We start from the raw sequence: 25,203 nt of genomic DNA on the forward strand, positions 1-25,203 counted from the left end.
TTGATATGCAACTACTTCCAAAATGACACCAATAACAAGTTTTGAATATCGCTTTTCATGATCTGGTAAATAACTAATTAACATATGAAGTGAAGAATATGAATCATCCTCTAAAACCACCTAGAACTTATGGAGAAAAATATGGAGATATATACTTATATGATTTACCAAAAATAAGATTCCTAGTATTTGTAGTTATTGTTAATGGGTTTGGGTGGCATCAAAGATTCAATCCTAGATTGAAATTCATTACATTATTATTTTACTATTAGCTAATCAATTGCGAAATCACTACATTAATCTTTAATTATTATTTTTTTGATTTTTATAACCCTTTATTTAATAGATAGAAATGAGTTGTAGCTAATAAAGAATGTTTAACTGTCGCATTAAGATTATTTAGCGATATTGAAAGATTTTTAATTGCATTGAAACTTTTAGGTCCATGGTTAATGCCTCTCCCTGTTACATATTTCATGGTGTACCAAAGGAATCGGGTAATGGTGGAGTTGCTCATGTTATGGATCTGTGTAAAATTTAAGTTTTTTTTTTTTTGAAAAAAAAATTAAATATAAAATAATAGTAGTTCTTATATAAAGTATAAGAACTAATTATAAAATCTGAATAGAAAATTTAGCAAATAAAAAAAATTTAAAACTTAAAAGTAAATATATGTTTTTTTTATAAGAGTTATATATATATATATATATAAACAATAAGTATATCAAAACTTAAACAAAATAAAGAATGGAAAAAAAAAATGGTTTGAGAAGTATCTTTAATATCGTACCCTCAAATGAGGAAAATAATGAGAAACTTATTTCATGCGACTCCAAACGCAATTGACATGAAAATTGTCACTCGATATATCGAAAATTGCCACCAGATATATCCCAAATTCAAATTCAACTAACATGGAAATGATTGAACGATATAGATGCAATCTCAAAACCAAATATCAACTGACACGAAAATGATCTATCGATATAGGTGTGGTCTCAAAACTTAAATTCAACTAAGACGGAAATGACCGATCGATATAGGCGTAGTCCCAAACTCAAATTCAATTGACACGAAAATGACTAAGCAATATAAGTGTGGTCCCAAACTCAAACCTAACTTACACGAAAATGATTGTTTGATATAGGTGTAGTATCATAACTCAAACTTAAGCTGACAAGGAAATGACCAATCGAAAATATTTTTAAAAAATAAAAAATAAACTTATCTTATTTTTGTTAAAGATAATTTCTCTATTTTGATTTTGTAAGAAAATAAATTTGATTTATATAATATTAATCAAATTTAATTCAAGTCTTATTAATTAGTAAAATATAAATAAATAATATTATAATTTAATCATAAATTATATTTTTGCATAAAGATGGTGTTATTTTATTATATATTATAAAAATATAGATATTAAAATTTTCTTGAAAAAAACATTATTGATTTTTTTATTGTTAAAAATAAATAATCATAATGTGTGACATCCCAGAGCTTGGAGGCTAAGGGGCACCACGGTTAATTCATGTTAAAACTCTACCGTCTAACGCATTGATGACTTTAATTAATAAAACCAAAACTATCTAAAAAATATTTAAACAATAAATTTAATGATTGTCAAACACTTAAATAAGAATTATAGAAAAAAAAACCATAATTAAAAAGTCTCAAGGCAAAAATTGTAAATAAAATCAAATTTAAAATATTTTCTAATCGAAACACCCATCCTATCTTAACCCTCCTCACCAATATCACTTGATTTTGAAAAGTGAAATAATAAAGAAAGGTGAATCCAACAACTCAGTAAGGAAAAACAATTCAATAAAAAAAATCAAGCATAGCACAAAATTAAATTATATGAAATATCACATTAAAAAAAAAATCAAGATTGTTTAATTCAATAATTTAATTTACTTATTTGGAAAATTCAACACTCTCAATTTTAAGATACAACCAAATAATACATTTTGCATAATCAATTCATATTTTACTTTGCTCCACTAACACTATATCCAAATATTAGGACTTGCATTAGATGACTAACCTTAAAATTTCTTTTATTAGTGGATGAAAAAGTTCCGATGAATGGTATACCAAAAGTCAATAACATCTTTATTGGTTAAGGTTGCAATGCATCACTACCCCAGGGAAAGAAGGTCAACAACTTATTCTTAATTGACTAGGCTGATTGATAACTAGAGTTTCCAAATCATTTTAATTAATTAAAAATGTAAAACTTACTTATATAAAAATCAAACAAATCATATGATATCATTGATTTATTTTATAAATCAATGAATAAATCAAAATATATTTTAGAAAAATATTACTTGATCCACCCTATGAAATTTAAATATTTTGATATTTCCAAAAATAAATGAAAGGGTATAAAATAACTCACTGTGTTATTAACCCTTATTTGAGTTGAATAAACTCAAACGAACAGAATTACATAATTTTCCTATGAATGATTTGAGAGATGTAAATAAATCTTTTGAACTATTTTTTGATAAATATTATATTGTAAATATGCATTTATTTATTATTTAACTCTATACCAAAATTAGTAAATTAATATTCTTTTAGTAAAATATCTAATTTCCATTACTTAAGTTGGCTTAACTCGTTTTCCTAAATAATTACCCAAATTTCTTTCCTAATAAATTTTAACCTAATGTTTTTCTAGCATCCCATCAACCAAATTATTTATTTAACTTTTTATTAAAATTAATTCTTATATACCTCAAAACCACAGCAAAAACATTTTAATATACTTAAATAAATATCTATTATTTTCAAACAACATCTTATTATTTTTCAACCCAAAATACATTTACAAAAATCTTCATAATCGCATTATAATATTCTCAAAGTTTACCCTGTAATAACCCTAACTGTAAAACAATTTGAAAGAATATTAACCTTAAATAATGAAATCAATTTAAAGTATTGGATCCATGTTAAAAGTACTAACCTTAAAGTATACAAATTGATTCGAAGAAAACCCTAGCTCCTACATAGAATATTAAAAGATAGCCGAATATATATATATATATATATATATAGGGTTTTATAACGGGAAAAGATAATTTTATCTTTATTTTTATTTATTATTTTTTATAAAGCCCAAAATATATGCATACAACTCAAGCCAAAACCCAAAATTTTATTTTTTAATTAATTTAAAAAATGACTTTAACCAAGGTTGGAGGTGTTAAATAATGCTTAATAATCTTTTATTTAAAATAAAATTAAAAATAGACAAAGTTTAATTTTTTTAAAATGGGTAAATAAGTTAAAATTTTCATACATGTGCATATTTAGTATTTTAAACATATTTTGAACTAATTTTGATTTATTATACCGTTAATTGAATTAGTTTTTAAAATTCTAATTTTTTTTTTTGAGGTGGGAGGCTTTTTATAAAGGATAATAATTTTTAAAATAATTCTATAAAAAATAATTTTAAAATTATAATAGTTTATATCAAATTGGGTTCCACGTGGAACTCATGTCTTGAGTACAAGAAAAGTGTGTAAAAAAAAAAATGAATTCATATTAAAGACAAGGAAAAATTCAATTTTAAAGTAATCACGTGTAGCATTTGAAAAAAAAAAAAAACAAAAATTTGAAATAGAAACAAAACTAGCCCTACACGTCCTCGCTATAAAAGGAGTGAATTGATAAAGCGCCACGCCCACCCAAACCAAAAGGAAAAAGCGAGAGCGGGTTTTCTTAGAGAGCCAAAACCACAGCACCCTCTTCTCTTCTACCACACACATCAACCGTACGCTTTGAAACCCTAACCCTACTCTCTCTTTCTTTGTTTTTTTGTTTTCCGTGTTTTAGATCTGTGTTCCCACCGCTCAGAATCTAGGTTTTTTTTGTGGCTTCTGCTGCATTGTGTTGTTGGTTTGTGAAATTTTTTCTTTGTTTTGAGGAATGGATTCGTGTGGTTTGACGTTTTTGGTGGTTTTGCAGATGGATCGGTACCAGAGAGTGGAGAAGCCGAGGCCTGAAACTCCGATCAACGAGAATGAGATTCGCATTACTGCTCAGGGCCGTATGAGGAACTACATTACTTATGCTACCACTCTCCTTCAGGTTTTCTATCAGTGTTTTTCCATTTGTATACGCACAATACTTCTGATTTGGAACTTAGGCATCTATATGCTTTATGAGATCTTCCTTCGTCTGTCTGTCTTTGATATTGCTTCCACTGTTTTGAGAATTTTGACCTATGGTATGTGTTATTTGAAAAATATGGAAGAATTGATAGTGTTGCATTGGCTTCTCACTGCCAATGTGCTTGGATAATCTTGGCCCCCTTTTTTTCTGTTGATTTTGACCTTTTTATTGTTGTAATGAGTGAATTTTGCTGTTCTTTTCCAACTCAGTCTAAAATTCAGTTTTTGGCGCTTTTGGAAGTTGACTCATTTAGTTTATTTTGCATATATTTTATGAGGGCTTTGTGTTTTTTCGTTGATTTGATGAATGCTGGGTGTAAAATTTAATGCTTTCATTAATTGTTGAAATTATTATTTCAATTTTCTGTTGTTGTATCATCTGAGATTGGTGAGATTTTAATTGAATGTACTTTTAGTTCATAATATTTTTATCAGTAGTGTTGTTGTTAAGTCTTGAAAGCTAGTTCATTCATTGAACTTAAGAGTTACTAGTTCTACTGTCAGGTGTAACATCATTATGCTGCCATAAATGTATTTGTTATTAGTTAATAAATTAATTAATTGATTCACTAAAAAAATGCATGTAAGTAATCTATCTAAAAAAGAACTATATCCGGCCAATCTACCAAACAAAATTGGAATTTTGCATTTTTGTATGGATGACTGGTTAGATGCAGAAACTTTGGAGCAGACTGAACCCACATTTTTGCTGCATTTGTGACCGCTTAAAATAAAAGAGAATGAAGTTGATGCGACAAAAAGTGCGGTTGACTTGTTATATATCATGATAATTTATGAGATTTTTTTTTTCCGGAATACATGGCAGCGCCTTGTATTGTCGGAAATGCCCTTGAAGGGGGCCCCAGAAGGATTGATAAACATTCCAAACCTGTTGTTGGAAGACATGCAAAGTTTCCACTATGTCGTTTTGTTAAATGAATGGTGTGGAACCAAAGTGACTCTTGTGAAAAATGTGTGTGATGGTTTTTATTAAAGATATTACTACAGTATATTATTACAGTAAGAATAATAATATGATGATTAGTGGGATATAGCAGCTGGAGCCAATTCAAAACGTAGCTTCTATTGATGCCATTATATTGTTGCTTGCAAATTCCATTGTCCACTGTCAATCCCATATCATGCCAAGTTCCTACCCCATTAACAACCCCATTCAACCCGAGTTTCATAGCCTTTAGAATTATCATCCATCCGTAAGAAATTTTACATCACAATTACTAGTTCTAGGTAAGATTTCTCTCTTGCTCTCTCGTAATCAGATCTAGCCCCTCATTGACACACATTCCAATTGAGAGTTCCTTCCAAGTTATGAAGGAATTTGTGGTGATGAAATATTACAGCTGCATACAAGGAGACAATGGTGTATTGTCTCTTCGTCTCCCCTCTTTCTAATGCATGATTTTATATTTTTTTATAAAAATAAAAGCCATTAAATTTAAATTTGAAACTGCATTTGTATGTATGTCTCATCTTCCCTTTGCTTGTTTATATGCAATATATTATCTCTTGATTTCCTATTTGAAAGTTGAATAAATCAAGTCTGGTAAAATGTATACCAGGATGGGTAAGTCCTTCCACCAGAAACTTTAATTTAGACCTATTTTGGTATTCATTCAAGTACTTTGATTCTGGTGTATGGGCATTACTAGGTGCTAAAAACTCATATGTGGTCATAAAACCTCTACTTTGATTACATGGGATTTTGTACAAGTATTTTTTTCGACCATTTTTCTTCTTATAATCTTGATCACTTTTTTTTTTTCTTTTTTTGTTCTTGTTATTGAACTTGTGTCTGAACCACAATAGGCTCTTTGCCACCAATCCTGAAAAATCACTAATGTATAACTGCGTTATAAGTGGTGTAATTTTGTTTTTTGTTGCAAATGACTTCCTCTCATCTTGTGCTTCATTGATATTAGCTTTAATTTCTTTTGATCAATTTATCTCTAATTTTATCAGTGACTTCCTCTCATGTTGTCCTTTGTTGATGTTAGCTTTAATTTCTTTTGATCAATTTATCTGTAATTTTACCCTTCATGTTTTGATTATTACTTATCTATCTTAGATCCACATTTAAATATATTTATTTTGTATGTTTTTTTATGGGGTCAATATGTTGTCATAAACCATAGCCAACTCTAGCCATCTTTTAGAGTTGTCTAAAATTTTCCTTATTTTGGTATGTTTGGGTCATATAGATGAATCGTTCTCCTGTTTTTAGTTTATTTATAATGTTTCATTTCCAGTTCTTCTCTCATGTTTGAATGGATCAAGCAACAAAAACAATCACTCTCAGATATTATCACATCTCCCTCATTCACTATAAGTATGCTTGCAAGTAATCTCCTCTCCTCACAATCCTTTTATTCTTATTGGTTGTTGGATCTTGCGTTATAAAGGCCATTCGGTTCCAATGTTGTGTGCTTCTTTTCATTTTTTTAGTTATGGTACTTTGTGTTTGGCTCCTTTCCTTTGCTGGGGCCTATTCGTATGACCCTGTGCATTTGTGTGTATTGGGGTGGTTTTGTTTGGGTTACGTGGGTTTGGATATTTTTGGGATTGGATGCTTCAAAGCTGAAGCTTAAAAGAGAGATTCTATGTTTTTTGTGTGTGAACAATGGATCAGCGGTTGAAGATGTTCCTTCCTGGAAACTTTTAGATAGTTTAATTTCTCCTGGCTAGAAGGGCCTTGTTCTTTTCAGATAGTTTTTAATTGCTCCTTTTTTGTTTTCTCCCACAAGTTCTTGGGGTTTAACATGCATATTTCTCGTGTACTTGGTTGTGTTGCCTTTACTTTCAGTCTTCTGGTCTCATTGCCCTTTGCTTGCCATGCCCTCTCTCTTTCTTTCTCTCTCTCTCCCCTTCTCTCCTAAAATGGAAGAACAGCTGGTTGCTGGAAGCCTAGTTTTCTCCTTAAGGTATTTGGCTGTTAGCTGGGTGTTGGAGTCCATGCATGTGATTAACTGGGCCCATTTGAATGTCCGTTGTTTCCATGGAGAATACTGACCAAACTGACGTTGTTTTACCTGTTCCCATAAAAATGTGGATCACTACATTTCTTTTGCCTTCAATTCTGGCTCTTTTGTTATTTATTTTGCAATTAAGATATTATATTTTGCAAGTAACTGGAAGTCTAATTGTGAAAAATGATATTCTTCATAAAATGTTCCCCTTCTCAATTGACTTGAAGCTGATTTTGCCATTGGAACTTTTTTTGGATGTGTGGTGTTTCAATTGTGACTTTAAATGAAGAAAATAAACTTTCTTTTTGTGTTTAATTGCTGGTTACAGAAGCAATTGACATCACTTCTCTCTTTCTTTCTTTTTCTTTTTCTTTGTTTGGATCAGAAGCTTCTATCTTTCTTGCTAATTGTTTATTTATTTATGTTTATTAGGATAAAGGATCTGATGAAATTGCTCTCAAAGCCATGGGCAGAGCAATCAACAAAACTGTGATGATTGCTGAACTAATTAAGGTAACCAACATTATTTGCCTATTTTTTCGGTCTATTAACATGGGTCATTTTGGGTATATTATTTTTTGTTATATATGTTATATATGCTCGTTAACATTAGTTTCTCTCTTTCAGAGAAGGATTGCTGGTCTCCATCAGAACACATTGATTGGTTCTACTGATATAACTGATATGTGGGAGCCACTAGAAGAAGGCCTTCTTCCGTAAGAATTGAAGCAGCTTCTGATCCTCCTCATCCTTTTTTTGCATAAAATTCTGTGGGTTATCAGGCTGATATATTTCTTACTGATGCAGTCTAGAAACCACTCGCCATGTTTCAGTGATAGCCATCACTTTGTCCAAAAAGGAGCTGGATATATCCTCCACAGGGTAAAATATGACTAGAGTTGTAGTTAAAGTTTACTTCATGTTTCTTTGGCCGAAATGATATATAGCTTAGTGATGTAACTGTGTGATTCTTTGGCTCTGAGAGATTTTGACATTGACTTGTATTAGGAGGGGTTAAGGAATATCTCATGCATTTTTTGTTATCACATTTTTTTCTTTTATTGGGTGGGTGGATGGACTTGTATTTATTTGGGTTTGTGGTGCTTGTGCAGCTTGTGCTTACCAATTAATTTTAAGAGGTCTAGACTTAATTTAAAGCCTCATAATAATGCAAATCACCAGCTTTGATGGTTTGATTAGTTGGGAATAATTCATGTTCTTAGGACAAGATTAACCTTGTGCCTTGTAGAAGTAGTAAATAAGACAGTGATCTCTTGACACAAGGCTGAGTCAAGGTTTTTTTTTTTTTTTGGTAAGTAAAGAATAGTATTTGTATTAAAAAGAGGTGCTAAAATAGCAGCCCATGAAATATAAGAAAGATACACTCACCCCTTTACAGCTGAAATAAAAACTTTCCAAAAGAATACACAAGAAACAACCCCTCCCTCAAAGGGAGCCAACCCAATCAATAAAATCTATTAACGTTGAAGGGCTATCTTTTATAAATATCTTAGTCTCCGAACATAATAAGTACACAAAAGAACCTTTTAGCCTTTGGATGGACAACATGTCACCTTCAAAGGCGATTTTGTTTTTTGCCTTCCGAACTGTCCAAAAAATACGTAAAGGACTCACTCTCCAAACTTTCTTGTGCTTCTTACCCATAAAAGACTCATTCCAACTCAAGAGGGTTTCCCTAACCGAAGAAGGAAACACCCACGAAACTCCAAAAAGAGAAAAAAAAACATCTTCCACAAAGTCCTTGTCTTTACACAATGGAGAAGTGATCTATGGATTCCTCATTTGTATGACAAAGATAACACCTATTTGGTAAAGCCCAACCCCTCTTCTGGATTTGGTCCAAAGTTAAAGCTTTTCCCTACAAGGCCTCCCAATCAAAGAAGCTTACTTTTGGCTGCACATAGGAATTCCAAATGATTTTCGTTGGGAAGTAAACTGAAGAATCCGACTCTAAGGCTTTATAAAGGGACTTTATAGAGAATTTACCACTCTTCATTGGCGTCCACAACACCCTATCCTCCTCATCCACATTCACTCTTTTCCCACACAACCATGATAAAAGGCTCTCCACCTCATCCACCTCCCAATCATTCAAAGCTCTAGTAAATCAAGGACTCCAACTCCCCCCACCTTTTGAGACATTCCAAACATCCTTCACCCAAGCCTCTTTGGGAACAACTAAGGCAAGAGGGGAAAGAATCATACAAAGGCATGTCACCACACCACTTATCCCTCCAAGAACTCACCTATTGCCCATTACCCACCACAAAGAAAAGTCTACTGCTAATGAGGTGCCAAAGCTTCCTAATTGCTTTCCACAACCCTACACCATACCCCTCCCTTACTTCGCAGGAACACCAGCCACCTCGTTCTTTCCCATACTTCCCCCTTATTACTTGATTCCAAAAGGCCTCTATCTCATTCGCAAAACGTCAGCTTCATTTTCCAAGGAAAACCTTATTAATAATAGCAAGACTCTTAACCTCCAAACTCCCTCTTCTTTTATTTGAACAAACAGTCGCCTACCTTACCAAATGGGGTTTTTTGCTCAAGATTATGAAACAAAAGATTCCATAATTCCATTCAGTCCTAGTTGAAATCTATGTGCTGCATGGGAAGCAAGCATGCTGGTGCAATAAAGTCCTTATAATGATAGACCAACCTATTTCTGATCTCCAATTATTAGCTTAGAGAGCTAATAACAATTCTGATGACCTTGACATTCCGTGGTGCACTTGTACTACTCTCCTTTAATCACTTTATGTTGTATTTTGGCATATTATAATCACATCCTGTAGCCTTGTTTGGGATAATGTCTAACTTGTGCATTTAACAATAGAAAAAGTAGACATAATTACTGCTATGGTGTGATTGAATTTTATGGGAATGGTATTTGAAAAATGCTTTTATTAGAAATAAGGATAATTATGATATTTTTTAAAATTTTATTTAAATTAAATGAAAATCTGCTTCTTGCATCACTTTTGAGGATAAGTGTTGAGTCTCCCTGCTGCTTCCATATGCCTTGCTGAGAATTGTTGTGTCCATGATTGAAAGTTCTATTCAAACTTTTGTAAAATTTGTGTTTGACCTTTGAACACTACTTTTAGGGGTTGAGAAGCTCTCGGAATTCAGTCTTTTATCTGCCAAAGCAATTCCATTTATGTTGCACTTGGAAGCATCGTGATGCATGTTCTTTGCTATGCTTTTCAAGTTATTTATGATTTGGTAATAATCATGTCATTGGACCATCTTTGTCCAAATGCAGGTACCAACCACCAATTCCAGCTGATCAAGTGAGACCGTGGACTGAATATGATTATGAAGGAGGTAAAAAAATGCATCATTGTTGTTTACTACAATTTTTTTTTTTTTTTGATAGGTATCATTGTTGTTTACTACAATCTCATTGCTTGACATTTTTATAACTTAACACTTGTGGAATCAGAGGGCTCTCCTGCGATGAGGGGCAGAGGTCGTAGTGGCCGAGGAAGGGGTAGAGGTAGAGGTAACTTACACTGCTCTTTGGTAGTGCTTGAATGTTGTCTTGTTTTATGTGACAATAAGAATATTTTAATACTTATTGTAGTTTTTCTGGGTAACTAAACTGACAGTTGTATATTTACAAGTGCTTATCTGGGTTGCCTTTTACCTGCACTGTTGAACCTGAAGGTGTAACATAAATATTGCAAACTAGAGCCTGAGGCTGATGAAGTTGGAAGCCAAAATGATGGTTTTGCTAACAAATGAATGTAATTAGAAAATCTAATTTTGCCACATAAAATGGGTAAATATGCAGTAAATCAAAACCGTATTTATAAGATTTTGTTTTGTTAATTCTTTGTTGCACTGCAACATTTTGATGATTTTTGCAAAAGTTGAACGTATATTTTTGTTAAGACTCAGATTTTTCAGAAGCAGCTCTATATTGCCCAGCTTTAAAAAGTTAGGTGGCGGGTTAACAAAGCAGATTATCTGTTGATTTACAATTACTTGTTTAGAATAGTGATTATTTCATTTGGTTAGTAAATATATATAATGAAAAATAAGAAGATTCTTTTTTCCCTTTACCATTTTGCTTCTGATCCCTAGAACTGAGAATGATCTGGGAACATATTTATCTAGGGATGACATGAAAATTCTTTAGCTATTAATTTTTCATTTTCCTTGTTAAGTTTGAGATGAACCTCTCTCATCTGCAAGTTATGTTCCATTTTATTTGTCCATTTGTAAGCTTGACATGTCATATACCTGGCAAATGTTTTAGTGAAATGGGTGTTTTTGTATATCTGGCATATTGAGCTCTGTTTTTGAAGTTTTCATGAGGGAGCAGACACAGGTTTTTGGTTATATTCTGCCTCAAAATGCTTGAAACCTAAGGGCTTATTTGGCAATGTTTTTGAAGTTGGTTCTCAAAAGACCAGTTTTTGGAAACAGTTCTTCAAAATATCTCTTAATTGTTTTTTAAACCAAAATTCTATTTAGGAACTTAAATATGAAAAACAGTTTTCTCGGTTTATTCTCCATGAAGGTACTATGCATTTGTGCATAATGCCTAAATTTGTTGAAGTATCATCCATATTTTCAATTGTTTTTCATCGTACTCTAAAAAAAAAAAAAAAACACTAGAAAGCACCTTGGATTTGTTCTAAAAAACTTGTTTTCAGAACAAGTTTTCAAACATTGTTTTCATCAATAATTTCCCTAATGTGATTTTTGAGCTAGAAAACTGTTTTTTGTTTTAAAAAAATATAAAACTGTTTTCAGCAGCTCCCAAACAAGCAGTGAAAAGGAGGACAATCATAGACAAGTTTTCTTCACAGCAAGTATTAGCTTGACACTTAATTTTGGTATTTCGGTTGTCAATCATTAGAAGGCTTTCTTTTTTTGATTTCTGTCTCTTAAGTTTATAAGAGAGACAACTTTTTATAGTTGAGATTCATTGCCTTGTTGCTTGAATAACTGTCCTCTGGTAACTGTGTAAAGCAGTTACAGTTAACAATGTTGCTGTCATTGTTGGTCCAAATGACTTCTGCTCCATGGTTGCCATTTTTTTCAATTTATAGCTTGGTTATTGGCCTGTGGCTAGAGATCTCAGGAGAGATACATTTTAAAACCTCAATCACCCTGTAAATTTCACACACTGAAAATTGATAAACCAGCTGGTAGATTCTTTGCCTAAAGTGGAGCATATTGGGGAAAAATACTAATAGCTAAATATGTTAACTTAGCTGGAAGATCAATCTTGCCATCATTGACACAACTTTTTGTTTATGCCTGGGTGGCTGCTAATGTTACTTTATTCTGTTTGGTTGTATTTTCATTTAGCATAAGCTCAGTTATCCCTCTTTTCTCTTAAATGTGTTTTCAGGGAATAATAACAATGGGATGGTAGAATACAATGGTGATGGTGGCTGGGATGGTGTGCGCGGGGGGTATGGTGGCAGAGCTCGAGGCCGTGGAAGAGGCCGTGGTTATCGTGGGCGTGGAAGAGGCTATGGTGGTGGAGATATGCAACAAGAAATGGGCGGATACAATGACTATGGATCAGGGGCAGTGCCTGCTCAAGGCCGTGGTAAGCTCTTAGATTTATGTTCTGTGAAGTTTCTTTCTGCCCTTTAATAAAAGAAGGTTCATGGCTAGTTAAATAGGGAATGTCTTAATTAACAGAACTTAACACCATATGTACTTTGTCAAGAGGCCTCTCTAGTATGGAAGGCTATTCTTTCATGTTATCTCCTTTGATAAGGCTTTCCTAAGGTTGCAATGCATGAGATTGCAATGAAACACTTGCTTTATGTTATCACCACACCTAGTTGTATATGTCAGTGTATAATTATGATGCAGATGCATATTTATTATGAAGCACACCCCTTTGTCATGGGTTTTTTCCCCTTGAAGAAATTGTTTTGCATGCTTTATTTGTTGCTTGATGTGTTTTCTATGGTGACAGATTTCTAAGTTTTGCCATGAATATCTGAAGTACATCAGGATCTAGTGCAGAATTGCATTTGCTAGTGATCTTCCACGAATTTTCTTTGGGCCCATTTGGGATTGATTCTCATAAAAGTGCTTGTAGCCTGTAGTGCTTCCATAGGAAGCATTTTTATTAGAAATACTTTTACGGTGGATCGGTTAATGTTAGTCGAAATATCGTTTTAAATGATTCTTGTAAGGAAATTGCATTAGGAAGTGCTTTTAACCTTTCAAGAATCACTCCTAAGTAAACTCTAAGTTTTGAATCCATATTTCATCCTCATCATATTTGCCTGTGTATAGCTTCATCAAGAGTTATTCAAAACAAACCAAAGAGTTTGAAAACTGGCACTGATTTGGCAGTTAAATCTAGAAAGAAAAATAGGAAAGATCAAAGCTTTATCTGTGGCATTGAATGATGCTAGATAACCGAGTAATCATTGGATCTGGCACCATGAAGGTGCTGATTCCTCAAAATATGTGGTGGAGGAACTCATAAAATCTACCTTGGTGGATCTGCTATGAACCCATGACAAAATATTCTGCTACTCATGTTAAAATTATTTTGATCTTTCCTAAATTACTGCTTGTTTGAGTCTTGCAGGGCGTGGACGATGGCGAGGCAGGGGGAGGGGCCGTGGACCTGGTCGGGATATCAAATCAGATGGCCCAGTCCAGGCAGCTGCCTGAACCCCATAGGTTTACATTGCAGATAGTTGTGGATGCCTGCTCTGCTGATTATGTGGTGGTATCTTTAGCTGGGGAGTGTTGGTTTCAGTGATGAATGTTTAGGCGTATCAGTTATAGTGGGCTGCTGCCGCCATGTGGCAGCTGTGTTTTTGTAGGTTCATACTAGGTTTTATTTTAATTTATTGCTGACAAGAACTCAAAACGTTGTACACCTTCCATCTTTTTAGGGAATAATAGAGCAGTACATTCTTTCATTCTTAATCCTAGCATTTGTCTCTTTGTTGTTTTCTGATGTTCTTAGCGCGGTGAGCATTCTGCTGTAGTTTCTTCCGCTTAAAGCTGTGCTTCGGTTGTTTAAATTTTACTTGGTACTGTTGGAGTTGGTAATTTTTACAACATATAGGGTACATGAGCCATCCGATTCCCTATTCCTTGCCCCAAATGTTAGTCTCTAATTGAGTGTTTTTCAAAACAGTTTTTGGAAAGTGTTTTTAAAAACTATTTTACAATGTTTTGCAGGATAAAAGTCTAATATTTGAGAATGTTTTCAAAAATAATTATTTTTTTTATATACAAGTTTATGAAATGTTTTTTAAAATTTGTTTTAAAAAATTAATTTGTTTTCAAAATGAGCTTTTTTTAAAAAGGGTTTTTGATGGAAGCTTAACACGTATTTGAGTGTTTTATATTTTTAAAGAACAGAAAATTGTGTTCAAGGACAGGTTGTAACTTTGCCTTCTCTTTCAATTTTTAAGATGCAATAGCTGGATGCACAAGCACGCCATCTCGGGCGATAAAATAAGAAGCATTAGTTGTGGCTAGGGGTCTCCAACGGGCGGCCCGGGCCATAAATAAGAGGCCCGCGGCCCAGCTCGGGCGGGGCCTATGGGCCCATTGACTGGTCAACGGGCCGGGCCGGGCCATGCTAAAATGGTAGGCCCGTGGCCCGGCCTATGAGCCCACGGGTTGGCGGTCTGATGGGCGGGTCGGGTCGGGCCGACGGGCTTTTTTATTTAAGCCAAAATGAAACCAAGGAAAGGGGGGGATTCGAACCCCTCCCTTCATGCTCAAACCTTAAGGCTCTAACCAACTAAACTACATTCTTTTTATGTTTATTAATTGAGTTAGTTATATGTATATAAAAATAAAGTATATTATTTTTTAAAAAAAAATTAAAGGCTCCAACAGTCATGTGACCGTTGGAGCCTAGCTCCATCCCATGTGACCGTTGGAGATGGTCAATTATTTTGTTTTTTTTTTTTTTTTAACCTTCCTATAAATACATCTTCTTCCTTTTCATTTTTTCATCAAATTCTCTCTATTTCTCTCACATTCTACAATATTTCAAATTCTTTTATTTTTCCATCAAATTATACAATATTGTTGGTGGTGCAAAACAAGCATTGGTGGCTCCAAGAGTTCAAATTTGCTAGGAATTTCTGCATCGGTTCTCTAATTGAGTAACATACTTCACCTCTACTACTTTATTTTTTTGTTACATTTTTTTTATATTTATTACTTTATTATTTTTGGCATAATATTTTATCAATAATTATAATATGACAAGTATTTCTTCATCTAGTCCATGAGATGAAATATCATCAAATAAAAAATTTACTTCAAATATATGGAATTTTTTTTATAGAATAGAAATAATTTTAGAAAATAATAAAAAAGAAATAAAAACAAAATGTAAATTTGTAATAAATTTCTTACTGGTGGCTCAAATGCAGGCACAAGTCATTTAAAAAGACATCATGAAAATTGTAAAACTAAAAATAATGTAGATATTAGAAATTATATGCAATTAGGTAAAAATGAAAGTGGAAATTTAAAAACATTTTCTTATGATGAATCTAACTGTCGTGAAGAAATGATTAATTATATAATAAGAGCAGAACAACCTTTCAACATGATGGAAACTCATGATTTTGTAGGAATAATTCAACGAGGTATTAATCCTCAATTTAAAGGTTGGTCTGGAAATACAGTTAAAAGAGATATTATGAAAAAAAAATTTATACACAAAAAGAAATTTTAAAAAATTTTTTTGCAAATTTTAAAGGAAATATTTGTTTAACATCTGATATTTGAACATCTTTAACTCACACTGGTTTTTTATGTATAACTGCTCACTACATTGATAATGAATGGAAATTAAATAAAAGAATAATTTCATTTAAATTAATAAATGCTCCACATAGTGGTAAAAATATAGCATCTTTAATAAATGATGAAATTATAGATTTAGGCATTCGTGATAAAATATTGACAATAACATTAGATAATGCTGCTAATAATGATGCAGCAATACATAGACTAAAACTATATTGGCAAGTAAAAGAAATCATGCTAAAATATTTCATATGCGTTGTTGTGCACATATTTTAAATTTAATTGTAAAGGATGGATTAAAAAATGTTGATAGTACATTGGAAAAAATTAGAGGCATTGCATATAGTATTAATAGTTCTCAAGCAAAACATGAATTATTTTTTCATTGTTGCAAAATGTTAAATATGAAAAGAAAAAATATAAATTTGGATATGGCCATTAGATGGAATTCCACATATAAACTTTTACAAAATATTACAAAATATAGAAAAGTAGTCGAATTATATGAAATACAATTAATTAACAATGATTGTGAAGCAGATATTTATGCATTAAATGATTATGATTGGCATATTGCGGATCTTTTAAGAGATCTTTTTGAAATTTTTGATACTTCAACAAACATTTTTTGTGGTGTATATTATCCAACTTCAAATCGAGTTATTACGCAAATAACTAATATTTTTCTTGTACTTCAAAAATATTTAAGTTTTGAAATATTTAATGATACAATATTTGCAATGATAGAAAAATTTAGAAAATATTGGGGAGAAATACCTTTAATTTTTTATATTGCTTTAATTGTGGACCCTAGTTGAAATTTGAAGCTTTGGATGAATGGTTAACAGTTATTATTTTAATGACCAAATAAAAATTGAAAAAATTAAAAATGAAATAAATTTATTATTATATAATTTATATAACTATTATAAAGAAAAATATGGTAATGATATTAATACTATTAAATTATCACCTACATCTACAAACTCCTCATCTTTTTATAAAGGAGCTCTAGAAATGTTGAAAAGTCGAAAAAAGACAACAAATAGTTCTCCAAATAATACATCTAATTTAGATAAATATCTTAATACTGATACAATTTCATTTGAAGATCAAGAAGATTTTGATATTTTAATATGGTGGAAATCACATCAACACAAATATCTTGTGCTTTCTATAATTGCTCGTGATGTACTAACAATTCCTGTGAGTACAGTTGCATCAGAAGCTGCTTTTAGTGCAGGTGGAAGAGTAGTTAGTAAAAAACGATGCAACTTAGCGCCAGATGTTATTGAAGCAGGGATATGTGTGAAAGATTGGGAAATAGCAGATAAAAGGATGTACGATTCCATTCGAGAAATAGAGATGCTTGTCGATATGGAATCTTTAAAATTATCAAGATCTTCATGGATGCATGATAGTTCGTCATCACCGCCAGAAAATAATGACTAAATGTATATTATATTTTTATTTTTATTTTTTGTGGTTGAAAAATACAGATGATTGACAAATAAATAGGTGCCAACCTAGTTGGGATGTATTTATTTTGTAGTGATGTAAACTTTTCCCACATTTTCAAATGTAATTATACATTCAATTAATAAAATTTTGAAATGAATATTTTTTTTAATAATTTTTATTTTTGTAATTTTTTTTTTAAGGGCCGGGCCGGGCCTAAAATTAGGCCTGCGGCCCGGCCCGCCCAAAAAGGGGCTCGGGCCCGGCAGGCTCGGGCCAGGCCTAAAGCGGGCCGCGGGCTTTTTGGAGACCCTTAGTTGTGGCTGTGGCATTTTATAGGCCCAATGCCCTCTATAAAATTTTCCAAATTCATGCGCCTTCCGATCGTCATACTCTCATCAAAAGAAGTGAAGAACGCAAATTCATGCTTCCATCAAAATTACTTGACAACTCTTGTCTTGACATATCCTCCACATGGGGATAAATTATCGGGAGAATTGCCGGGTGGGTTGGGTTAGAATAATTATTAGAAAGTTTCGCCTCTTCTAATAAAATAATTATTGGGAGTACTTTAATAGGTTTAAATGCCAAAACTATTCTTCAACTCAAACTTTTCAAAAATCAAAGTATTTAAAGTACTTCACTTGACTTATTAAGACATTTATGGTGTGTGAATCCACATTTATTATAATAATTTACATTCAAATTTTAAATCAAAATTTTATATTTAACCCTTATAATTATTATATATAATGATAATATAATTTGTTATTTAAATTTACTATTTAAAACAAAAATACTTCTAAAAAATATTTTCAATATACCATTTTTTTTTTTTTACATTTTTTTATTCTAATTTTTAATTTTATTAAGAAAAAATAAGTTTTATAATTATATAATAAAAATGATGATTTTTTCATATATATATATATATATATATATATATATATATATATATATTTAAATTAATAAATTATGTTTTTGTATTAAAATAATTTTTATTTTTTATAATAAAATAATTTTTTAAAATTTATATGATTTTTTTTCCATTGCCTAGTGTGTTTTTTTCTTAATTTTCATATATAATTACAGGTCCAACAAAAATATTATATGATTACAATATAAATACACTTACTTTACAATAAAACCTAATTATGAAAATTTTGAAATTTTTTATAAAAATGATAATTTTGTATGATCATACCATATTTCACAATATATTTATATCATAAATAATTTCTGAAACCAAATGAAATATTAATTTGAATTCACGATACTCGTAGTTTTTTTTTATATAAAATTGTTAAATAATTTCAATGAATTGGATGAATGTTGTTAATATATTGATACAATATGTTAATATCAATAGAGTATGAATAAGCATTTTTAGAATTATTACTTTTGTAATGAAATATAGGTACAACATAAATGCATTATACTTACAATACAAATACATTATCATTACAACATATTACAATATAATTTGCTATATTACCCAATGAATAATTGTGAGTTATTCCATTTAATAGTTGTGTGTTTGTCAATTGAATATTTATATATTATTCAATTGATGAGTGCTTATAGAAAATAATTATTCATTCTATTATGGTAACAAAGTTTTTAATTGTATGTTCCATATATAAAACGTTATAATAACCTTAGAATATGATTTTCATTTATGATGTATTGAAAAATATTTTTTTTTACAAGATTCTTTAAAAAAATTCCATTTTTTTGAAAAAAAAAAAGTAGCAAATTTTTAAGTAGTTACTTGATTGTTCAAAAGTGAACAACAATTTTTTTAGGCTTGAAAAATGTACTATTGATTATCTGTACTTATCATCATAAATGGGTTTCACATCATTGACAGTCTCAAATTTATTTATAAATAATATAAAAAACATATTCAAGGATAAAATTATATTCTAAAAATCCTTGAGATGAGTGAGCTTTCCTAGTAATTATTCCAACCAATTGAGTAATTCTCCCAACATGATTCTTGTATCCTTGTGGGGCATAGATTACTTTTCAGAGAGGATTGAGGCTGAACCATTTGTCTGAATCTGAGAACAGGGAGTGTGAGTACGTTTTGTAAGGAAAAATATCAACCACCAATTCAGAATTTCTTCCCCCTCATTGTTTCAAACTACTAGGGATTCAAGCAATTTTCGAACATGGGGGATTTAGTGTTGCAAGAACCCTTCCAAAACACAATGGATACCAAAGATGGAATACTTCTCTCATCAAGTGTAGGAATGTTATTTTTAGACTCTCAATTCTATTTTAAGGAGAATATTAATCATTTCAAAAGCTATTTTCAAAGTTTTTTTTATTGAAAAACAAAATACAATAAACATATCCAACCAAAATACAAGTTTTACATATAAAAAGTCAATTTTCATCTTCCCAAAAAATCAGTTTATTATTTTCATACTGTAAAACAAACAAGAAGAGAAATAAAATACAATTTTGATTTTGCTTAATTGTGCACATGCATATCTAAAAACATCCACCCATTGACATCCCTGCCTACACTGCTTCCAACAAGTCGACTAGAGCAAATTTGTTACAGTCCAAACAATTAGCATGCACCCCTGAAACCTCCTTCTCGCACCCAAAAATCAAACTTCAGAAAAAGTTTAACAGGGAGTGCCACTGTGGAAGCAGCAAACATATACTATCCATCTAAATTTATTGGCAGCACATGCATAATTATCGTATCAATCACCATACTTCAAAGCAGCATTAGACAGGGAAGGACCAAAAGACAGAATTATGAAAGAAATTCTGAATAACTAGCAGTTCATAATATCTCTTCGAAAAGAAACAAAAATTGTGCAAAACCAAGACTGCTCAAATCCTCTCAACGCTTCAGACACTCGGAATATTAACTGTAATGTCTTAATGATTATAGACTAGAAGGAAAATTTCATTGCAAAAGAAACCACAATCACCCAATTTGCAGCAATGGTCCAAAATTCACCAAAGAAATGCAAAATTATGCTTTCATCCGTCCATAGAACTTCTGCTTCTCTTGTGTAGTCTGGAAACGTCCATGCCCAAACTTTGAGGAAGTATCGATGAACTTGAGCTTGATCTCCTCGAGGGCCACACGAGATGTCTGCTTGAGCAGAGACTGACGAAGTGTAACAACTCTCTTCTTAGGCCCAACACAGCAACCCTTGATCATCACATAATCATCCTTCACCACACCATAGTGAGGGAAACCACCCATCGGAGTTATATCTTTCTCGGTCCTGTTTAATTATCCAAGTAAAGAAACGATGATATTAGTTACAGTAGCAATGTTGGCATCCTGTGAGATTGAGTATACAAACATAGGGCTATTATTACTTAAAAACAATTTACAAATCCATTAAAAAATGATAGCATGCATATAACAGGGGCATTTCAAATTTTTTCAGCCATGACTTCGAATTCAAAGGTTCATATAAATTCTTAAAACATTTCTATCACTGCTGCACAAAAGGGAAAAGGTTCTAAACTGGGAATCAAAACTAAAATAAAATAACAGAAGTGATTGACACTGTACCATGCCAATAAACATCTATTTTTGGACAGAAGGAGATTTGAGGCTAAGAGTTCTTTTAACAAATGTTTTAATGACATCAACAAAGGCCTTGCCAAAGTTCAGTAAATAAGTTACTAACCTGTCAAACTCAGTGAGGGCAGTGTGAGACTCCTGCTCAATCTTGCCAAGCTTGTAAATCTTCTTGTTCATTTCAGTACGATGGTGGTATCCATTCTGACCAGCCCTGGCAACTGTGAATGAAACTCTAGCAGGATGCCAAGCACCAATACATGCCACCTTCCTCAAACCCCTGTGAGTCTTACGGGGAAGGCGGGTGACACCCCAACGGGTGACGACACCTTCATAACCCTTACCTTTAGTCACACCAATGATGTCAATCATCTCATCCTTCTGGAAAATGGCATCCACAGGGACTTGTTTCTCAAAGAAACCATAAGCATAATCCACTTTTTGAGCAATGGTTCCACCATTGACCTGGATCTCCATCAAGTGTGCTTTCTTCTGCTTCAATCCCTTCATCTTCCTAATCTATAACACCATGACCAGAGAAATTAGTTAGAGGATAAGGATCATTTAGGGAACATGAGAGCTGGAACTAAATTTTGAAGTATTGACAAGCAGTCAAATAAGTCATGTCCAATGATGAGCCAGATCAGAGGCTGAACAGGTGAGAGAGAGAAAGAGAGAGAGAAAATCAATGTTCATTCTCCTTTTAAACATCACAGTTCAGTTGAGGATGGAAACTTATATTGGTTTCATTCCCCATATGGCTAGGACCAAAATCCAAATGGGCAAGTATGTTATATGAGTAATTGGTATACAAAAAACTTAAGAGAATTAGAAAAACTAAATCAGATTCAGCAGATAACTGTACAAGCATCAAACAAAAGTTTCCCAATTCTTGCCTCCAAAAAAAAATTAACATAAATATGAATGTTATTAAGAAGGGCTAATAACATAATATTACATCATTGCCTATCAAAAAAAAGGAATGGAAAACCTATTTCAATGATACTATAATTAATTCCCACTACTTTGATGGGAAACTGTATTACTACTCAGCACAGAAGGAAATGAATCTTATCATTAAAATAAAAATAACAAGTGAACACGATAAGCAATTGAAAGAAACTGAATTAGCATCAATTAATGAAATAATGTAGTACATCTTAAAAAATAGACTATCAGTACCTGAGTGTGAGCCAAAACCCGAATGACAGAAGCATATTTTTTCATTTTCTCTAGTTGTGCTTGGATGCTTTTCTTCCCTTCTTCAGTCTCATACTGCTTGGAGTACTTGGTGAAAGCCTTCTTCTTGGATTTGCACCAGTTCTTATAGAACCTACGCTTCACCTCCTCACTCAGGTGCTGAGCCCAAACTGTGTTCAGAGAACGAAGGCCACGTGGAGTCTTAACATAAGCCACCACTCCAACAATGACCATAGGAGGAGTCTCAATAATTGTAACAGCTTCACATGTCTCCTTCTTGTGAAGCTCTGTAGGATATTAGTATTATTAGATACAGCACTAGATTTAAATTGTGCAAGTTGGAAAAAAAGTTTCAAGCGCCGATGTGATACTAAGGATGTATTTAAAAAGTCAAAGAAAAACCTAACCAAAACTGGCTACATGATCCAAATAAACTACAAACATAGAAGGAAATATTTTCAATGTCTTTAGTGCAAGAAATAATTTCTGACAAAAAGTTTGTTTTGCCATGGGACAACAAATATTTTCATGACATGTTATAGATAAACTGGTGGCAACAAATAAAATAAAATTTATTCAAAAGAACAAAGTCCAGGTCCACAAAAAAAGTATTATTTAAGTCACCAGTCAGTCGTTGGACAGATGAATATAACAATGAAATCAGATCATATTACATGTTGATGAAATCCGTATTATGACTTTAAATATTCAAGCATTCACCTGCTTCACAAGATTTTCAACTAATGCTTGCTTTACAAAGAATATTTTGCCCTGATCAAAGAGTGATCTACTCCAAACAAAAAGTCTGGTCTCCAGTGAGGAAAACAAAAGGAAAGATTCTAAAAGACAATATAGTACATCAAATTCCAAGGAAATTTTCCTTCAATAAAATAAGGGCAACCAAGAATAAATTAACCAGAAAAGTTTCATACTTGATCCAGGTTTTTCAACCTCCCTGACAATGTGGGTCATCCCAGCTTTGTAACCCAAAAAGGCAGTCAGCCTGCAAGGCTTGCTTGGGTCATCCTTAGGAAAAGCCTTCACTGCATGAGTTCAAGATAACAATGGATTAGGTTAAAAAGATATAAAATTTCATTGTATTAATGTCCACTTAAATATCAACACTGAAGAATCTCATTAGCAAGATCTAATTTCTGAAACATTTCATGTTTCTTTCACACAACTCACATATAATAAGTACAGTAATATCCCAAACTCAGAAGTGTAGTAAGGTTAATGTACTACTTGGAGGCAGAAAGGTAATTATCATAATCATCAACAACTCTGAAGAAAGAGCATGTCATTGCTATAAACAAAAAATCAAGCTCTCATGAAAAAAAATTATGATTGATAATATGTAAAGAAGCCATGTATACCTTTTCCCCTATGACGAGCAGCCCGCTTCCTTGGCAAAAATCCAAGAGAACCATGCCTGGGATGCTCAAACTTCCGGTGCGACATTCTTCTCCTCCTTCACCATGGGAATAAAAAAAATATAAATCCTCAAATGTTCATATTTACAAGGAAAACTATTATATTTTCATAACTTTAACGCCTAGCATTTTTTCATTTTGTAACAGAATATTAGTGGAATTCATCATAAAAAAAAAATTAGAGCACATTTAGTAATGGAAATAAGAACCATTTTACATTATCCAAATGGAAAAAGGAAGATTTCACAGAATGTCTTCTTTGCTTTTCTTTTTTTTTTTTCCTTCATTCTTTACGAAATCAAACTACAAAATAATTTTTTTTAATAAGAAAAAAGGGAGGATTCTGAAGATGTTTGATTGTTTCTATTAAACAATGACTCCTTTCAGCCAAATATTTTCAGTTCCATCACCCCCACAAGGTTTTTGAGTGTCTGGTAGACATTTTTAACTTCTCAAATTTTCAGAAAAGAGAAAAACATTTTGAGAATATGATTCTTCATGAGCTTCTTAGAACCAAAAGGAAATAAAAATGGACAAACTTATTTCAGAAACACTTATTTAGAAATTAACTCACAAGCATGTTTTTGCCACTATTTCCATTGTCAGATTCATTGAAAGGGAAAAGGGCTTTAGAAAATAACAATGACCAGACACTTGAAAAACAACATCATATCAACGTTGGATTCACAAGCATTGAACCTTAACAAAATGAATAATATGAACCAGTATCCTTAACTAAAAAAGAAAAATTAAACGGGAAAAAAAATCATCAGAGAGCCATCGTGTACATCTAAAAGCGAGTTATAATATAATCTATGACTAGTGCCCGTAATTCCAAAAAGCAAAAACTAAACCATACTATGGAACTGAATACGATTGCGTTTGACTAATACACGTGAATCCTAATTCACATGAATCCGCTCAGCTCCTGAAATGCACACTACTTTCATATAGAAACCATTGATCTATTAAGAAACATAAAAAAAGGACCATTTCTCTAATAACCCCATGGATTGCGAGAAAATGCAGGAAAATGAAGAAACCGAAATGTTTGAACCTAAGGTCTTCTATTGGATCAGATCCAAGGAAACCAAAGACTCTAACACGAACTGAATATAGGATTACTACATGGCTTTTCGAGTCCCGCTTCTATAAAAAAACCAGACAAAACATGGCTTGAAATATCACTTTCTTTTCTTCTCCTTGCATTTTCTTGGCGGCCAAACATAGAAGAGAAAGCTAACCTGAGAACGGCGGTCGAGAGAGAGAAGCAGAAGCTCTTGCGGCTACTGAAGCGAGGATAAAACCCTAGGTTTTTTCGCTGTTATATAGTATATACTAATTTAAATTTACAATGCTGCCCAATACTCTTTCTTCAAATTACAAATTCGAGCTTTTGGAGTTCTTAGCTAATGTTTGGGCCTGACCTGGTACAGTAATTCTAGCCCAAATTGGGTTTGGGCTCAAATGAAAAATCTGGCCCAGCCCTAAGGTTTGCAATGAGACTCTACCAATCTAAATGACGTCAATAAATTTCATACTATGTTTTTGAGGTTTAATATAATTAAGAT

The 25,203-nt window shown here is 32.2% G+C and overlaps 2 protein-coding genes across 4 annotated transcripts; one reads left to right on the forward strand and one right to left on the reverse strand.

The window, feature by feature from the left end:
- The first annotated feature begins 3,705 nt into the window (after nucleotides 1–3,705).
- LOC117907567 (heterogeneous nuclear ribonucleoprotein A1, A2/B1 homolog) lies at nucleotides 3,706–14,156 on the forward strand. Of its 3 annotated transcripts, none has more exons than XM_034821154.1 (9): nucleotides 3,706–3,793; nucleotides 3,988–4,110; nucleotides 7,610–7,690; nucleotides 7,805–7,893; nucleotides 7,985–8,059; nucleotides 10,467–10,528; nucleotides 10,647–10,706; nucleotides 12,570–12,773; nucleotides 13,779–14,156. In XM_034821154.1, exons 2-9 carry the CDS (start codon nucleotides 3,988–3,990, stop codon nucleotides 13,862–13,864), a joined length of 780 nt encoding a protein of 259 aa, XP_034677045.1. In that variant the 5' UTR covers nucleotides 3,706–3,793; the 3' UTR covers nucleotides 13,865–14,156. The 3 variants fall into 3 exon arrangements, with proteins under 3 accessions (XP_034677045.1, XP_034677047.1, XP_034677046.1); XM_034821156.1 differs by having other exon boundaries at nucleotides 10,647–10,700; XM_034821155.1 differs by lacking the exon at nucleotides 3,706–3,793 and adding an exon at nucleotides 3,794–3,883.
- A 6,039-nt stretch (nucleotides 14,157–20,195) lies between these two features.
- Nucleotides 20,196–24,954, reverse strand: LOC117906939 (60S ribosomal protein L3). Its single transcript, XM_034820229.1, has 6 exons — nucleotides 24,877–24,954; nucleotides 23,576–23,670; nucleotides 23,132–23,242; nucleotides 22,182–22,486; nucleotides 21,109–21,518; nucleotides 20,196–20,694 (listed from the first exon to the last, which is right to left on the reverse strand). Exons 2-6 carry the CDS (start codon nucleotides 23,658–23,660, stop codon nucleotides 20,436–20,438), a joined length of 1,170 nt encoding a protein of 389 aa, XP_034676120.1. The 5' UTR covers nucleotides 23,661–23,670; nucleotides 24,877–24,954; the 3' UTR covers nucleotides 20,196–20,435.
- Nucleotides 24,955–25,203: the final 249 nt, after the last annotated feature.

Source organism: Vitis riparia, chromosome 18 (genome assembly GCF_004353265.1).
Source record: "Vitis riparia cultivar Riparia Gloire de Montpellier isolate 1030 chromosome 18, EGFV_Vit.rip_1.0, whole genome shotgun sequence".
Lineage (NCBI taxonomy): Eukaryota > Viridiplantae > Streptophyta > Magnoliopsida > Vitales > Vitaceae > Vitis > Vitis riparia.

Bases quoted from the DNA above. Each gene is read 5' to 3' on its own strand.
- LOC117907567 (XM_034821154.1), top strand. From the start codon at position 3,988: ATGGATCGGTACCAGAGAGTGGAGAAGCCGAGGCCTGAAACTCCGATC. The intron at 7,894-7,984 runs GTAAGAATTGAA...TTACTGATGCAG, and splicing joins CTAGAAGAAGGCCTTCTTCC to TCTAGAAACCACTCGCCATG. The intron at 12,774-13,778 runs GTAAGCTCTTAG...TGAGTCTTGCAG, and splicing joins AGTGCCTGCTCAAGGCCGTG to GGCGTGGACGATGGCGAGGC.
- LOC117906939 (XM_034820229.1), bottom strand. From the start codon at position 23,660: ATGTCGCACCGGAAGTTTGAGCATCCCAGGCATGGTTCTCTTGGATTT. The intron at 23,243-23,575 runs GTATACATGGCT...GAACTCATGCAG, and splicing joins TGCTCGTCATAGGGGAAAAG to TGAAGGCTTTTCCTAAGGAT. The intron at 22,487-23,131 runs GTATGAAACTTT...AATATCCTACAG, and splicing joins GGTTGAAAAACCTGGATCAA to AGCTTCACAAGAAGGAGACA.